At 50.1% G+C, this 14,552-nt stretch overlaps 1 protein-coding gene across 4 annotated transcripts; it reads left to right on the top strand.

Moving 5' to 3' along the window:
- The first annotated feature begins 565 nt into the window (after positions 1–565).
- On the top strand, positions 566–14,502 carry SH2D3A (SH2 domain containing 3A). 4 transcript variants are annotated; one of them, XM_055430022.1, is made up of 10 exons: positions 566–655; positions 4,046–4,182; positions 5,510–5,859; positions 6,269–6,345; positions 11,619–11,720; positions 11,853–11,968; positions 12,103–12,300; positions 12,383–12,494; positions 13,021–13,206; positions 13,986–14,502. In XM_055430022.1, the coding sequence occupies exons 2-10, from the start codon at positions 4,114–4,116 to the stop codon at positions 14,144–14,146; spliced, it is 1,371 nt and encodes a 456-aa protein (XP_055285997.1). In that variant the 5' UTR covers positions 566–655; positions 4,046–4,113; the 3' UTR covers positions 14,147–14,502. The 4 variants fall into 4 exon arrangements, with proteins under 4 accessions (XP_055285997.1, XP_055285995.1, XP_088695059.1 ...); XM_055430020.1 differs by having other exon boundaries at positions 11,239–11,720; positions 12,126–12,300; XM_088838933.1 differs by having other exon boundaries at positions 11,239–11,720; positions 12,126–12,300; positions 12,976–13,206.
- The last annotated feature ends 50 nt before the right edge of the window (positions 14,503–14,552 follow it).

The raw sequence follows: 14,552 nt of genomic DNA, 5'->3' as shown, positions 1-14,552 counted from the left end.
CATCTCTCTCCACAAACCCGACGCCCAATGTGGAGGTTCCTTCCGAGAAACCCAGGGGGGCAGTCTGGAGGAAGCGCACTCTGCCACGTCACAGCCACACCACTCCCGGTCGTGTGAGACAGCCTGTAAGGGCCGCCCCGCCCCGGCCCGGACCAGAGAGGCTAGGTGACATGCCTTGCCCCGTCGCAAGAGGTCAGGGGCTCTTAGGACGGCTGGTCCTTAAGCGGAAACAAGGGACAGGGCTCAAAGGGCGGGACTAAAAGAGGGGCGACTAGATGAGTGGGCGTGGTCAGTCTGAAGGGATGGGGCAAGTTTAGGGGGGCGGGTCCACTAGTAAGAACGAAAGGAGTTCCCCAGGGAGCGTGACCTACGGGAAGTAGGTTCATCCAAGGGGGCGTGGTTAGAGAGAAGAAAGTTTATCAGGGGGCGGGGCGATAACAAGGGGCGGGGCGAGAAGTTACAGTAGGAGAAAGGGCGGGGCCTGGAGGGGAGGGGTTTAAAGTGGGCGGGACCAGGTGATGGCGCTAGGTTCCCTTCGGGCGCGGCAGGGGAGGGCTGGACCAGGCTGGGGCGGGGAGGGAGGGGTCAGGAGACGCAGAGCCTCAGGCTTCCTCCCGGCCCCAAGTTCTTGCGAGCTCCGCGGGTCCCGGCCCAGGTGAGTGAGGGGCTCCAAGCAGAACCAGGACCGGGAGATTTGGTGGGGATAAGGAGTTCTCTTTTCCAGGTGGGGCCACCTGCTCTCTGGAAGAATCTGGGTGTCTGTCCACGCGCGTCCGCGAACGTAAAAGGGGTCACCTGATTGGGTCGTCACTATGCATCATGCGTGTCCGTGTACCTGGGCGTCCTCCTCCAAGCGTATTTTCTCTGCAACATGGACAGGCTCCCTGCTTCCATGCCTGAGCAATGTTTTTAAACCACAAACCAGATCGTGCCCCTCTCTCACTTCATACCTTTCCGTAGCTCCTCTTCCATCCCACCGAGACGAAAATTCGAGGTCCACCAGTTTCCTGCATCGTCTCTGCCTAACCTCACTGCTCTCCACTTCGCTCGTGGCTCACAGCATTGTCACACCTGCCTCCTTGACGTAAAATATAAAAAGCAAGCTCTGCACCTTTGCCCTCCCTGTATACCCCTCACCTGTACTGCTCTTTCTTCACATCTTTGCTTAACTGTTCCTCCCCTACTGATATCTCAGCTCCCATGTCACTCCGTGGGAGGCAGCCTTCTGATTACCTATTCATATTTAAGGTAGCCTCCCCCGGCCAGCCTCTCTTTACATCTCCCTGTCTTATCACCTTCGTTGTTCACCCTTAGACATTATCTTCTTCATTCATCGTGCACTTATTTGTTTTGTGTGTCTCCTCCACCGGAGGGGCCTTGGTCTCATTCATCACTGTTTCTCCTTGGCACACAGTAACCATTCAACCAGTCAGTATTTTGCTCACGTTTGAGTCTCCGTGTCCACCTGTGTCCCTGTCTCTTGCAAGTGGTTGCCTCCTGCAGGAGTATATGGTTGAAAGAAAATGAATAATCCCCTCCCTTCTTTCCCCAAACTTGCCTCTCACCCACCTCCTCTCTTGATTTCTGCCCCCTTCCTCTCTCTCCTGCCCAGATACCCAGAAATTATTCCAAACGATGTAAGACAGGTGGATGACTTAGTTGGCCTGTGGCCGTCCTGCGACCACTCTGAGCTCCCCCTGAACAAACCAGAGTCAGTGATGCACCTTCACACCCACTAAGGGGCACATAAGACAGAGGACGCTACAGTCAGGGGACTCTTAAAACCCAGGCCAGGCCAGGCCCAGCTGACAAACAGGAAGTGCACAGGTATCCAGGAGACACACCTGGTATTCAGGTATGTGGCGCCTGGAGCCAAAGCTCTCCTCAGTTCTCCCGCCCCTTAAGCCACCTCAGACCAGTCTGGGAAATTCCTGGCCCTTACAGGCCAGCAGCCCAGCTGACTCAGGTCCTAAAAATCTTCGTACTATTTCCCTGCAGACCCCGCCAGGCCCAGAAAGCCCTGGGGGTAGGGGAAGCAAGACACTTTCCCCACCACCACCTCCCACTCCCTCTCCCCCTCTTCCCTCCCTTCCAGAGCAGTTTTTTCACCAGATGCTTGAGAGACATGGGGCCTGAGGCATACACGATGATCAAGGGGTCCCAGAGCATCCATGTCCTAAGTTTGATCACAGTAATAAGGAAGTGGATCGACTCCAAAATATGAAGACCTGCAGATGTCTATTTGCTGTTTGCTGACCTGTCTACAAAAATGTGACCTTTTAATGGTCTTTTAAAATGGGTTTCCCAACTGGCTCAGTGGTAAAGAATTCACTTGCAACCCAGGATTTGGCTGGAGACACAGTTTGATCCCTGGGTCGGGAAGATCCCCTGGAGGAGAAAATGGCGACCCCCTCCAGTATTCTTGCCTGGAGAATCCCATAGACAAAGAAGCCTGCTGGGCTACAGTCCATGGGATCACAAAGAGTCAGATACCACTGAGCAACTGAGCACACAAAATGACCTTATTGGAAAGCCATGCATGGGTTAGATTTTTTTGTACAATCTAAGAATCCTTGAGTGTGCCTACAGATCACTGAGATGCTATGGGTTTTAGTAAATTTAATTCTCCCCAGCCTGGAATTTATTTCACCCCAAGAACCATCAGGCTTGAGACTTCCCTGGTGCTCCGGTGGCTCTGCTTTCCCAATGCAGGAGGCCTGGGTTCCATCCCTAGTCAGGGAACTAGATCCCACATGCCAGAACTAAGAGTTCTCATGCTGCTACTAAGACTCAGTGGAGCCAAATAAATAACTTAAAAAAAAAATTTTTTTTTTTAAAAAGAACCACCCAACTTGGTCCCTTAAAATCCTCCCAACCTTTACCCACACCCAAGACCTTCCCAGGTCACCCTATAGAAAAATCTTAACTCCACTGCTTGAATTTTCATATCCGATCCCTGGTTTCATTTTTTCCCCTTAGTTCTCTCTGATCTATTTTAGGCTTCCTTTTCTACTCATTTATTTTCCTAATCACTGTCTTCTCAGCGAAGATGCCTAAAGGCAGGAATCTTGCTCTGCATTGTTCACTGCTAGGTCTCCAGTGCCTAGAAGAGACTCCCTGCACAGAGTGGGTGCCCCACAAATATTCTTCTGAGTCAATTTGTTGATTAAATTTCTACAAAACATAGCACTATGTCATCGGCATTAAAAATTGCATTACATTTGAGATCATTGTCTTCTTCCTTCGCAAGAATCCCAGTGAATTTGCATGACTGTTTTCATGAAATCACAGCCTATTCTAAATTAAAGTTAGGGACTTCCCTGGCAGTCTAGTGGTTAAGACTCCACACTTCCAAAGCAGGGGGTGCCAGTTTGATCCCTGGTTGGGGAACTAAGACCCCAGATGCTGCATGGCACAACCAAAAAATAAATTAATTAAAAATAATAAATTAAATTTATTCATTTCATGCATAGTCGCTCAGTCATGTCTGACTCTTTGCAACCCTTTGGACTGTAGTCTTCCTGGCTCCTCTGTCAATGGGATTTTTCAGGCAAGAATACTGGAATGGGTTGCCATTTCCTACTCTAGGGGATATTCATGATCCAGGGATTGAACCCACGTCTCCTGTGTCACCTGCATTGCAGATGGCTGCTTTACCCACTGAGCCATGCAGGAAGCCCCAAAGTTACTCATAGCTTGAATTTAATCTGATATATATATCAAATATAATTCATATAATTTATAATTAAAAATATATAATCTATGGGTAACTTCTTTAACTTAATATAAATATATATTAACATGTATTTTAAATATATTTATATTTAGAATATAAAATACACAAATGTTATATGTAAATATTTAAATACATTATATATTATATAAACATGATGTATATTAAAATATAATATATATATATACATATACAGAAAGCATTGCATTTTATGGCTTGATAAGATGTGGGCTGTTGTCTTCAAATTATGAGGGACATGAAAGGGCTGACCAAGCCCTTCAGGAAGCAAGAATAATTATTCTTGTTTTACAGATGAGGAAGACTGAGGCCTGTTGGAAGTACAAAGCACAGCCCCTGCACCCTCTGCCCCCAAGAGCTCCATGCAGGTGCCACAAGATGGAGAGGACTTTGTGGGCCAACCCTGGTACCACGGACCCCTGTCCCGCCAGGTACCGCTGCCTCCCACAGGACCACATACCATCTGATGGGGAGTCTCACTCATCTTTGACTTACTGGGGACTCCTGGGTCCCAGATAAGGGCCTTAGGGTCAAGATCTATCAGAAAGAGTGGCTTGAGGGCTGAGGATTGTTTTGCAGCTTGGTCTACGTGGGATGTCACTTCTTATCTTTAAATTATCACTCCCTTTGGGATGGTGTTGAAGAAGGTGACAGGAGTTGAAGAGGGTACTAATGACTCCTCAAACCACCCTTTGGCCCTACTTGTCTCTCTGTCTCTCTCTGGATTCCAGGCCACCTGTGGCCGCCAGGGTCCCATCTCCCTCTCAACTCAAAGCACCTCACTCTCATCTCCAACTTAGGAGTCACCTTCAGGAGTCCCAGGACCTGAGACATCTAATCAAATCATGAGAGGCAGTGTAGCTTAATGGTGAAAATCCCACACTTTAGCCACATGCAGCCTGAGTTCAAATCCCATCCCTACAACTTATATTGGATGTAAACTAGAGCAAGGTAGTTGATGTCTCTGGGCCTCTGTTTCCCCATCTGTAAAATGGGAATAATGGTACCTACCTCTTATCCTTGGTAAAGGATGAAGTGAGTTCATACATTTTACACTTAAAACAGTGCCTGGCATATAATAAGGGCCATACAAGTGTCCTTTGCACATATTGTCCAGTCCCCAGCCTCCCTCAGCAGCTCTACTTTGCTCCTCTATGATGTTGTGGCACTCAGGCCCTGTTTTCAGCCACCATAGCTGGCATGATAATGCTCTATTTTTATAAACCTAGCAAATGGCTTTTCTGAAAGCCACATTTGCATAACAAACTCCGCACATGTCACAAGGTTGGAACTTGCATAAACAAACATTCCCACGCTGTCAACGACTCCATCAACATTTAAGGACTAGTTCGTTTCACAGTCTAAGAGGATGCAGATCTTCAAAAGGAGTCAGACTCAAGCCCTTTCTGTCTTCTGCCTCCAGTGGCCCCCAGGGCTCTGGGGGCATCAACTGACAGATTCAGGAGGAAACTTGTAGGATTCTGCTAGACTTATTTCATGGGCCAGGTCGGCCCCTTCCCCACAGCACTCCTCCCACATCCCATTGGTCAGATCTTGTCACACGACGGTTAACCGCAAAGGAGCCTGGGAAATGTAGTGCGGAAGTATGTCCTCTAGACGAGAAGAAATTGTTTGGCTCGAAACTACCCAGTCTCTGGGGTGGCTTTTCTTGGGTCGGGGGGAGGGGTCGGGAGTCTCCATTAATTACTGATACATGCTCATGCGTAAACCCCTTGCTCCCCGATCCTCCATCCCCAGAAGGCCGAGGACCTTCTCCAGCAAGATGGTGACTTCTTAGTTCGTGCGTCTAAGTCCCGTGGGGGCCACCCTGTGATCTCCTGCCGCTGGAGGGGCTCAGCCTTGCACTTCGAGGTGCTTCGTGTGACCCTGAGGCCCCGGCCAGGCCGGCCCACAGCCCTCTTTCAGCTAGAGGATGAGCGTTTCCCCAGCCTGCCTGCCCTGGTTCGCAGCTATGTGATTGGCCAGCGTCCACTGTCCCAAGCCACAGGGGCTGTGGCCTCCAGGCCAGTGCCACGGCAAGGACCAATTCGACGCAGCTTTAGTGAGGACACCCTTCCAGACGTCCCGGCTCACACAGTGCCGCTCAGGTATTCACAGGCTCTCTACATCCTGAAGACACCCAACACTCCTCAGGGTTCTCCACCACTGTTTCTGTGTGTTCCAATAGTGAACAGCTCTGTCCACTATTGACATTTGTGGCCAGACTATTCTTGGTTGTGTGAGGCCATTCTGTGCATTGCAGGCTGTTGAACAACATCCTTGGTCTCTTATCTACTAGATGCCAGTAGAATGCTCTGCACCCCACCCCTTAGTTTTGACAACCGAAAAATATCTCGTGACATTGCCAAGTGTTCCCTGGGGTTAGCAAGCACCCTGGGGGATCCCCTGGTTCTGAGTGATGGGATGTAATGTCTTCTGGGCATTGGTGGAGGCTATATGCTATATAACTATCTGCTCGGAGTAGGACAACATATCTCCCTCATCTCTGTCCCCCAGGGATAGGAAGCGGAGTGATAGTCACCCCGCAGGTTTGGAGCATATGTGGCGGCCACCAGAAGACCCTCCTGGACCAGGTAAAGGGTCTTCCAGGACAGGACATAGCTCCGAAATTCCTCTGCCATGCACTATCCAAGTGACACTGGGCAGGTGACAACCTGCTGGGAAAAAAGGATGGTAATGTTCTCAGTGTTGTCACAGTGACTAAAACACACACAGGAACTTTGTAGGTGCTTAAAAGTATGGGTTTACAATAATTCCAAGAAACCCTCCATGCTCTAACCATAACTAACCTCTCTAATAATTCCATCCCTCATCCCCTCCTCACTCTGGCCACACAGATTTCCTTTCAGTTGCTGGTTGTTGTTATTGTCCAGTCTGCTGGAACCTTGTCCATTTGTTCCTGCCTCAGGGCCTTTGCACTTGTTCTCATCATTGGAAAGCTCATTCCCTAACCTTTACCTGACTGTTTCTCATCTAACAGGAGTTCCTCAAAGCAGCTAACCCTGACCATCCTACATAAAGGAGGAGTTCCCCTTGTGCCCTGACTGCCCTGTTGTCTCCCATTCAACATGAGCCCTCACTGTGTGTGTCAGACACAATACTAAGTGCTGAGATAAATCAGTGAACAAGAAAGACAAAGATCCCTGCTCAAGTGGAGCCAACATCCTATTAGAGAATGAAGGACCATGAACAACAGAAATGAGTCAATTTGTTGTTCAGTTGCCAAGTCGTGTCCACTCTATGATCCCATGGATGCAGCACACCAGGCTTTCCTGTCCTTCGCTATCTCCCAGAATTTGCTCAAATTCTTGTCCATTGATTCAGTGATGCTCTCCAACCACCTCATCCTCTGTCACCCCCTTCTCCTTTTGCTTTCAACCTTTACCAGCACCAAGGTCTTTTCCAATGAGTTGGCTCTTCCCATTAAGTGGCCAAAGCATTGGAGCTTCAGCTTTAGCATCAGTCCTTCCAATGATTATTCAGAGTCGATTTCATTTAGGATTGACTGATTTGATCTTCTTGCTGTCCAAGGGACTCTTAAGAGTCTTCTCCAACACCACAATATGAAAGCATCAATTATTTGGCACTTAGTCTTCTTTATGATCCAACTCTCACAGCCATACATGACTACTGGAAAAACCATAGCTTTGACAATACAGAACTTTGTCAGCAAAGTGATGTCTCTGCTTTTTAATATGCTGTCTAAATTTGTCATAGCTTTCCTTCCAAGGAGTAAGCTTCTTTTAATTTCATAGCTGCAGTCACCATCCACAATGATTTTGGAGTCCAAGAAAAAAAATCTGTCACTGCTTCCACTTTTTCCCCTTCTGTTTGCCATGAAGTGATGGAACCAGATGCCATGATGTTTGTTTTTTGAATGTTGAGTTTTAAGCCAGCTTTTTCATCCTCCTCTTTCACCCTCATCAAGAGGCTCTTTAGTTCCTCTTCACTTTCTGCCATTAGAATGGCATCATCTGTATATCTGAGGTTGTTGATATTTTGCCCAGCAGTCTTGATTCCAGCATGTAATTCATCCAGCCCAGCATTTCACATGATGTACTATGCATATAAGTTAAATAAACAGGGTGACAATATACAGCCTTGTCTCACTGCTTTCCTAATTTTGCACCACTTTCAGTAAGATTCTGTTACTTCTTGTCCAGCATACAGGTTTTTCAGGAGACAGGTAAGGTGATCTGGTATTTCTGGTTTTTTTTAAGAGCTTTCCACAATTTGTTGTGTTCCACACAGTCAAAGGCTTTAGCATATTCAATAAAGCAGAAGTAAATGTTTTTCTGGAATTCCCTAGCTTTCTCAATGACCCAGCGAATGTTGGCGATTTAATCTCTGGTTCCTCTGCCTTTTCTAAACTCATATTTTATACCTAGAAGTTTTTGGTTCACGCACTACTTAAGCCTAGCTTGAAGGATTTTGAGCATAACCTTACTACCATGTGAAATGAGTGCAATTTTATTGTAGTTTGAACATTCTTGGAGAAGGAAATAACAACCCACTCTAGTATTCTTGCCTGGAGAATCCCATGGACGGAGGAGCCTGGCAGACTACAGTCCATGGGGTCACAAAGAGTTGGACATGACTGAGCGACTTCACTTTTGAACATTCTTTGGCATTGCCCTTCTTTGGGACTGGAATGAAAACTAACCTTTGCCAGTCCTGTGGCCACTGCTGAGTTTTCCAAATTTGCTAATACATTGAGTACAACACTTTAACAGCATCATCTCTTAGGATTTGAAATAGCTCAGTTGGAATTCCATCACCTCCACCATCTTTGTTTGTAGTAATGCTTCCTAAGGCCCACTTGACTTCACACTCCAGGATGTCAGGCTGTAGGTGAGTGACCACACCATTGTGGTTACCCGTGTCATTAAGACCTTTTTTTGGTACAGTTCTTCTGTGTATTCTTGCCACCTCTTAATAGCTTCTGCTTTGCTTAGGTCCTTACTGTTTCTGTCCTTTATGGTGCCCATTCTTGCATGAAATGTTCCCTTGATATCTCAATTTTCTTGAAGAGATCTCTAGTCTTTCCCATTCTATCGTTTTCCTCTATTTCTTTGCATTGTTCATTGAAGAAGGCCTTCTTATCTCTCCTTGCTATTCTCTGGAACTCTGCATTCAGTTGGGTATACCTTTCCCTTTCTCCCTTGCTTTTCACTTCTCTTCTTTCGTCGCTGTTTGTAAGGCCTCCTCAGACAACCATTTTGCCTTCTTGCATTTCTTTTTCTTTGGGATGGTTATGGTTACTGCCTCCTGTACAATGTTACAAACCTCTGTCCATAGCTCTTGAGGTACTGGCGTCTATCAGATTTAATCCCCTGAATCTATTTGTCACTTCCACTGTATAATCATAAGGGATTTGATCTAGGTCATACCTGAATGGCCTAGTGTTTTTCCCCTACTTTCTCCAATTTAAGCTTGAATTCTGCAATAAGGAGCTGATGATTTGAGCCACAGTGAGGTCTAGGTCTTGTTTTTGCTGACTGTATAGAGTTTCTTCATCTTCTGCTGTAAAGAATATAATCAATCTGATTTCCATATTGACCATTTGGTGGTGTCTATGTGTAGAGTCATCTCTTGTGTAGTTGGAAAAAGGTGTTTGCTGTGACCAGCATATTCTCTTGACAAATCTCTGTTAGCCTTTTCCCTGCTTCATTTTGTACTCGAAGGCCAGACTTTCTTGTTATTCCAGGTATCTCTTGTCTTCCTACCTTTGCAACCCCCTATGATGAAAGAACATCTTTTTTGGTGTTAGTTCTAGAAGGTCTTGTAGGTCTTCATAGAACGGTTCAACTTCATCTTCTCCGGCATTAGAGGTTGGGGCATAGATTTGAATTACTGTGATGTTGAATAGTTTGCCTTGGAAACGAACCAGGATCATTCTGTCATTTTTGTGATTGCACCCAAGTGCTGCATTTCAGAATGTTTTGTTGACTGTGAGGGCTACTCCATTTCTTCTAAAGGATTCTTGCCCACAGTAGTAGATATAATGGTCATATGAATTAAATTTGCCCATTCCTATCCATTTTAGTTCACTGATCCCTAAAATGTCGATGTTTACTCTTGCCATCTCCTGCTTGACTACATCCAATTTACCTTGACTCATGGTGTGCTGCAGTTCATAGGGTCACAAAGAGTTGGACACACCTTAGCAACTGAATAGCAGCAACAAATGGATCTAACGTTCCAGGTTCTTAATACAATCTTGTTCTCTACAGCACTGAAGTTTACTTTCACCACCAGGCACATCCACAACTGAGCACCATTTCCCCTTTGGCCCAGCGGTTTCATCCTTTCTGGAGCTATTAGTGATTGCCCTCCACTCTTTCCCAGCAGCATATTGGATACCTTCTGACCTGAGGGGCTTATCTTCTGGTGTCATATCTTTTTGCCTTTTTGTACTGTTCATGGGGTTCTAACAGCAAGAATACTGGAGTGGTTTGCCATTCCCTCCTCCAGTGGACCACTTTTTGTGAGAACTCTTCACTGTGACCCATCTATCTTGGGTGGCCCTGCACGGCACGGCTCATAGCTTCATTGAGTTATGCAAGCTTCTTTGCCACGACAAGGCTGTGATCCATGAAGGGGAATCAATTATGCTTTGGGTTAAAAATTAAAAGTAGGACAGAGCAAGGAATATTACAATTTTTAGTAGTAGTTAGGAAGTTTTCTCATGGAGAACTATTTGAAGGAGATGACAGAGGGACCAAAGTGAATAATGAGGTGACAGTGGTCCAGAGAGAACAGTCAGTGCAAAGGAACTGGAACTAGAACAAGAGTCTAAACTATTCACTGAACCAAAAAGAAGTGCGTGTAGCAGAAACAGTGGGAGTGAGTGGGAAATCAGAGAGAGATCAGGCTCAGGTTGTGAGAGCTTCGAGGGCTGACAAGAGGACTTTGGTCCTTATTCAGAGTGAGATGGGAACATTAGGGAGGTTTTAAACCCCCATAACAGGGTCAACTTAAATGTTTAGTAGATATAGTCTCCCAAACGTGTGTGTGCAGTTTTAAGTTAATAATCTCAGACGTAAATATACCACAAACTTAGCAGAAGACATCATTCGAAAGTTTGATAAATTCACTTTCTTTGAGGCATATGTAACTTTGTGAATTTTGAGTGACATATTTTTTTCATTTTAATTTTGTGTGGTCAGTGCTTACCATCTTCAATCATAGGAGCAAAAAGGAAGAGTTCAGACTTAAAATGTAGTATTCAGAATTGGCAGAACTACATCCATGTCAGAGAAAGTTCATTTTCAGACCATTGGTAGGTGTCTAGCATTGATGTTGGTAAAGCTGTTCAGCTTCAAAGCTGCACCAAGGTAATTTAGGATACCTGGTTATTGGCTGAATGAGTGCAGCAACCAGGAGGTTGGTAGCTCAGGAAGCCATCACCCCAGCTAGCTATCTTCCCTGTGGACCTCTTTCTCCCCCTCTTGTATGACCCCCAGGAGCCTCCACTGTATCTGCATCTGGCCTGCCTCGGACAGGGAGTGACCCCGTGATACTAAAGACCCCAGTTCCCTTGGGGTTCGTTGCTGACAGTCTCAGGGCCTCTGATGGGCAGCTTCATGCCAAGGCCCCGACCAAGCCACCTCGAACACCCTCATTGCTGCTGCCTGATGCCTCTGGACGCCCCCCAACGTACTGTGAGCTAGTGCCCCGAGTGCTCAGGGGCCAAGGACCGCCCCATGGCCACAGCTGCCCAGAGGCAGAGGTGCCCTGGTGGGAAGCTGAGGAAGAGACAGAGGAGGACAGATGTTTTGCAAGACCACAGGCTGAGGTCTCTTTCTGTCTCCCTGACACCCTCTCCTGCCTGCTGGGCTCCCAGAATCGGCCTCTGGAACCCGAAGTCCTGCATACTCTCCGTGGCCTGTTCCTGGAACACCATCCTGGGAGCACAGCTCTCCACCTGCTATTGGTAGACTGCCAGGTGGGTCCCCTACCAGGTTTTCCCTCCCCGGGTGGGGCCTGAAGCCAGGGCATGACCCAACCCCACCTCACACCCATAGACTCACTCTGCTCCTTTAACATGACTACTGTTACACCCGCCCCCCATCGCCAGGCCACAGGCGTCCTGGGAGTGACCAAGGCTCAGCGGGGCGCCATGGGGGTCGCCTCTGGTCTGGAGCTGCTCACACTTCCCCACGGGCATCGCTTGAGGTTGGAATTGCTGGAGAGGTGAGCCAGCCACCTGAAATCCCCAGGGTCTTCAAACCTCCTCCCATTCCCAGTTCCCCAGGGAGGAGGGGAATGGGCAATGCCGCCGACTGTCCCTCCTCACCCCCACATCGAAACCTCCCCACTGCCCCCAGACCCTTGCCCTCCGCCTCTACAGGCTCGAGACGCTGGCATTGGCGGGGGCGCTGGCAGTGCTGGGCTGCGCAGGGCCGCTGGAAGAACGAGCGGCCGCCCTGAGGGGCCTGGTGGAGCTGGCCGTGGCGCTGCGGCCAGGGGCGGTAGGGGACCTGCCCGGACTGGCCGCGGTGATGGGCGCCTTGCTCATGCCCCAGGTGCGTGGGAAGCAAGGGAGGAGGCCGGGGAAGTGTGATGGGGAAGAGTGGAGGGAAGGGGGGCTCAGGTCTCTTCCACCAGGTGTCGCGTTTGGAACGCACGTGGCGCCACCTGCGAAGGAGCCACACGGAGGCTGCGCTGGCCTTTGAGCAGGAGCTGAAGCCGCTGATGCGATCGCTGAATGAGGGTGCCGGTGAGTGGCGGATTTCGAGGAGTGACAAGCCTAACCAGAATCTGGATTCAGCCCTAAGCCCCGCCCTCCCGTGTCTTAGTCCCCGCCTCTGGGTCTCTCCTTGGCCACGCCCCCTGCCTAGGCCCGGCCCCTAACTCACACCCGGCAATGCGCTAGGCTCTGGCCTCCGGGTCTCGCCCCGAACCCTTGCTTCGGTCTCGGGCTCCACCTTGGCCGTACGAGCCGCCTGCCCTTTCGGTCATAGGCTCCGCCCCTTAATCTAGGCTCCGCCCTCCGCGCCCTTGCCCCCGCCCTCTACGCGAGACTCTGCCCTGGACCCAACCCCTGGGCGGGCCTGTTCTGGGCTCCGCCCCAGCTCTAGGCCACACCCTTGCCCTCCTCCGGGACCGGGCTCGAGCCTCCGCGTCTGACCCAAACCCCACCCGCTGCCCTGTCCTAGGGTGCCCTGGCCCCAGTATATGTTGCGTCCTCTTCACCCTAGGACCCGCACCCACACCTAGAACAGCCCAGACCCTTCCCCCAACAGGACCCAGCGATCCCGGCGAGGTGGCGCTGCCGCACGTGGCACCCGCGGCTCGCCTGCTGGAGGGTGAGGAACTCCCGGGGCCCTTGGACGAGAGCTGCGAGCGTCTGCTGCGCACCCTGCACCGGGCGCGTCAGACGGCCCGGGACGCGCCCAGATTCCGCGAGGCGGCGGCGCGGCGCCTGCGAGGTGAGCGCTTCCCCTTCGAGGGGTTGCCAGAGGATCCCCACTTTAGAAATAACCTGCATGCTCCAGCGCGGTAACCCCCAAACCCACTGGGCCAGAGACTAGACTCCTGTCACGCCTCCCAGAGTCCCACCCAAACTGGGCGGGCCCCGGTCCCAGGGGTGTTCTCACCTCCACACATGCCACCGCCACCTGCAGCGTTGATGGGCACAGCGCCCCCTCTGCCCCTCGGAGCCACGCCCACAGGGCCCCACCTTCACTCTCCCACCTGGGAAGGTCCTGCCCGCAGAGGGTCTCAATTCCCCGCAGGAATATGCAGCTCCCTCCAGAATGACTCATACCATCACTCTAGCAGAGTAGCGCCCCCACTGTACTCAGAACCACACTTCTGTCCTGGGGCAGCCCTGCCTCCAGAATCCCCCACCTGGCTGGTTTCTTAAGACCCTCCTCCTCCCAAGTTTGTTACACAGGGTGGCCCCAAATTCCACCCTCAAGGCAGCTCCATCTCCACGTTCAACCCCTAAAGTAGGGGACGCCCTGATGTGTCCCCTGGAGCAGACCGGCCCCCATGCACCCTGGCAGAGCCCACATCGACCAAGCCCTTCAGCCACCCCCCCTACCCCCACTCCTGCAGACCCCTCCCCAGCTAACCCTGCCCGGTTGTTCAGATAATCTGGGGCAGAGTCCCTCCTAGGTCAAAGTCCAGAGGGAACCAGGCAGGTGTGGGAGGAGCAAGGCAGGTGCCTGGGCCCCACCCCCAGCTCACCTGGCCTCACCCCCAGGATTCCGGCCCAGCCGGGAGCTGACAGAGGCCCTGACCACTGGCTTCTTGAGGAGGTTGCTCTGGGGGAGCCGAGGGGCTGGGGCGCCATGGGCCACACGACTCGAGAAGTTCCAACGTGTCCTCAGCGTCCTCTCACAGCGCCTGGAGCCTGACCCTTGAAAGCACAAACCCCCTTCTCACACTGGAATACCCAAGCATCTGGGGACCTTTGTTGGAGACCAAGGAAGCCGCCCAAGTTTCACCCAGCCAAATGCAGTAGGGACCTGCACCCTGTCGCTCAGGAGCAGACCAGTTTGCAAGAACCCACCTTGCACCCTAAATAGGCATGTGGATCCTGGGAGTGGGCGGCTCCTGCCTTACACTAGAAGACCCAGATGTCTGGAGGCTCTACACACCCCACCCAATCCCTACCCCACAAGTGGTGAACGCATATCTCTTAATGTTAGATAACTTGAGGATCTGTCTGTAAGAGGCCGGAGTTCAAGTGTTTTAAAAGCTGTGTGACTTCTATCAGATCACTTGACCTCTCTGTGCCCAGTTTCAATATAAAAGTGAGACTGTGCTT

The sequence above is a fragment of the Moschus berezovskii genome, chromosome 8, assembly GCF_049115385.1.
Source record: "Moschus berezovskii isolate FMDL1 chromosome 8, NW_MosBer_1.0, whole genome shotgun sequence".
Lineage (NCBI taxonomy): Eukaryota > Metazoa > Chordata > Mammalia > Artiodactyla > Moschidae > Moschus > Moschus berezovskii.
The sequence above is the reverse complement of the archived record's forward strand: the minus strand, read 5'-3'. Positions and strand labels throughout refer to the sequence as shown.